Source organism: Myotis brandtii, unplaced genomic scaffold (assembly GCF_000412655.1).
Source record: "Myotis brandtii unplaced genomic scaffold, ASM41265v1 scaffold215, whole genome shotgun sequence".
Classification (NCBI taxonomy): domain Eukaryota; kingdom Metazoa; phylum Chordata; class Mammalia; order Chiroptera; family Vespertilionidae; genus Myotis; species Myotis brandtii.
The window spans coordinates 2,805,195-2,807,054 of NW_005358043.1; the positions used below are offsets into that span (position 1 = coordinate 2,805,195).

General features: G+C 48.9%; 1 protein-coding gene across 1 annotated transcript in view; it reads right to left on the reverse strand.

Moving 5' to 3' along the window:
- Positions 1-1,225: 1,225 nt before the first annotated feature.
- The window catches only part of PTF1A (pancreas specific transcription factor, 1a), a 1,327-nt gene continuing 692 nt past the window's right edge, over positions 1,226-1,860 (reverse strand). Inside the window, exon 2 of the mRNA XM_005865894.1 lies at positions 1,226-1,428. Coding sequence (XP_005865956.1) covers positions 1,226-1,428 — 203 coding nt within the window. The remainder of the gene's footprint in view (positions 1,429-1,860) is intronic.

Genomic DNA, 1,860 nt, shown 5'->3' on the forward strand with positions numbered 1-1,860 from the left:
AAAGCACCCCGAGGGCCGAGGAGGTGCGGGTAGTGGCGAAGGAGACCTCCCGCGGCCCGGGTTTTTCAGGGCTTTCCGGCTGAGCGACCCCGGCCGCACCGTCGAGCCTCTCCCCATCGCTAGGGGGCGGCCTTCCGCTTGAGGCTCGCCTGTCTCCCAGATCCGGCTGCTTGCAAAGGAAGATGAAATTCTGTTGGAAGCGAAACGCAGTCAGTTTTAGAAATAACCCATTTGCAGAAGTGGCTGAGGAAGGGTGCATGCGCCTTCTCGCCTTACCTAAAAAGGACCCTGAATTTTGTTGGGAGGCATTCGAGCCCACAGTCGCCTGCCCCATCTCCTTTAAATAGGAATTTGTTTAAGTTCCATGCACCCGATGCTGCAGCTGCAGAAGGGATAGACCACGGAGAAGCTCAAGAGCAACCAGCCCATGGAAGCAGAAAGACCCCTTCCAATGGCCAAGGCCGAAACTAGCCTCCCCTCCCCACCTCCCCTGCCCGCCTTCCCAGTGCACACAGCGAATTCAGTTCATATAGTATGATTAGGCAGGGTAGGGGTGACCTTGGTTAAGTTAAGCATCATCTCTAAGCCTCAGCTTTCCTCTCTGAAAAATGGGTATAAATACACCATAGAGTGTTTGAAAGGTAGGATAAAAATACAGACAAAAGTCACTATTTAGGGCAGGTGATGCAGAAGAAGAGCACTCTTAGAGCGTTGGGGCCTAACTCTCCAATCCACTTCCTTTCAGCTAAATCTCACTAACATGTGGTTTCTTGCTAGATAGCTACGTTTTGAGTCTCTGGTTCGGTTATCGTTTACAAAGTCAGTTATTCTTCTTTTTAGATATATAGCTACCCCGTCATGTATTAAACAAATAACTTTTAGAAAACAAATAAATTTATTAACATCGCTTAGAAATAAACCACATCTGTCAATAAATTAGCACAGTTTTCTAGACAGAGTTCTTCCAACAACGTTCTGCCAAAGGTGCTGGGGGTGGGGGTAGGGGGTATCATAGGCTATTGCATATTTTTAGAAAATCAGGATAAATTATATAAATTATATATTTAAAAAGAGAACTATTTCATTAACTGGACAGCATAATAAATAGATAAATAACAAACAGTTGATTGCCATTAGAAAAATGTGATTCTTAAATTACATTTACATTATAGACATTTACATGTACAATATGCACACAGACCTAACCAGGCGAGTCTGTGATTTCTCAGGACACAAACTCAAAGGGCGGTTCGTTTTCTATGTTGTTGAAGGAAGACTTGCTGTTGAGTTTTCTGGGGTCCTCTGGGGTCCACACTTTGGCTGTCCGGATAATATTTTGTTCTTTGAGTTGTTTTTCATCAGTCCATGAGAGAGAGTGTCCTGCCAGGGGAGGGAGGCCATAATCCGGGTCGCTGGGGGAGGGGGACCCTGAGGAGGTGAGAAGAAACAACAGAGTGTGAATGTCCACCTCTATTCCCAGCGGAGCCCTCCAGTCCTTGGGGTCTATTCCCGGGCGCCTCCACAGAACAGGCGCCTTAGATTACATGAGAATGACCCTTTCTCTCCACTGCACAAGCCCCCAGCGCCCCCTCCCCGGAATCCCAGGAGCTGCAAGTCCTTTGTGGTTGCGCGCCCTCTGAGCCACGGTCAAAGTGGAGGAAAAAAGAACCCGATAAACGCCAGCAGGCGCTCAAGGTCGCTGGTGCCCATGGACCATCTGTCCGTCCGTCAGTCGGTTTGTCAGCCTATTCACCCAGCCCCTCCAAGACCTTCCCGCTTGCGTCCCCGTCTCCCTGAGCTGGGATGGGAACGCACTTACGGGTGCCTCGATGGCAGATAATGACTTTCTGGGCCTGGCTG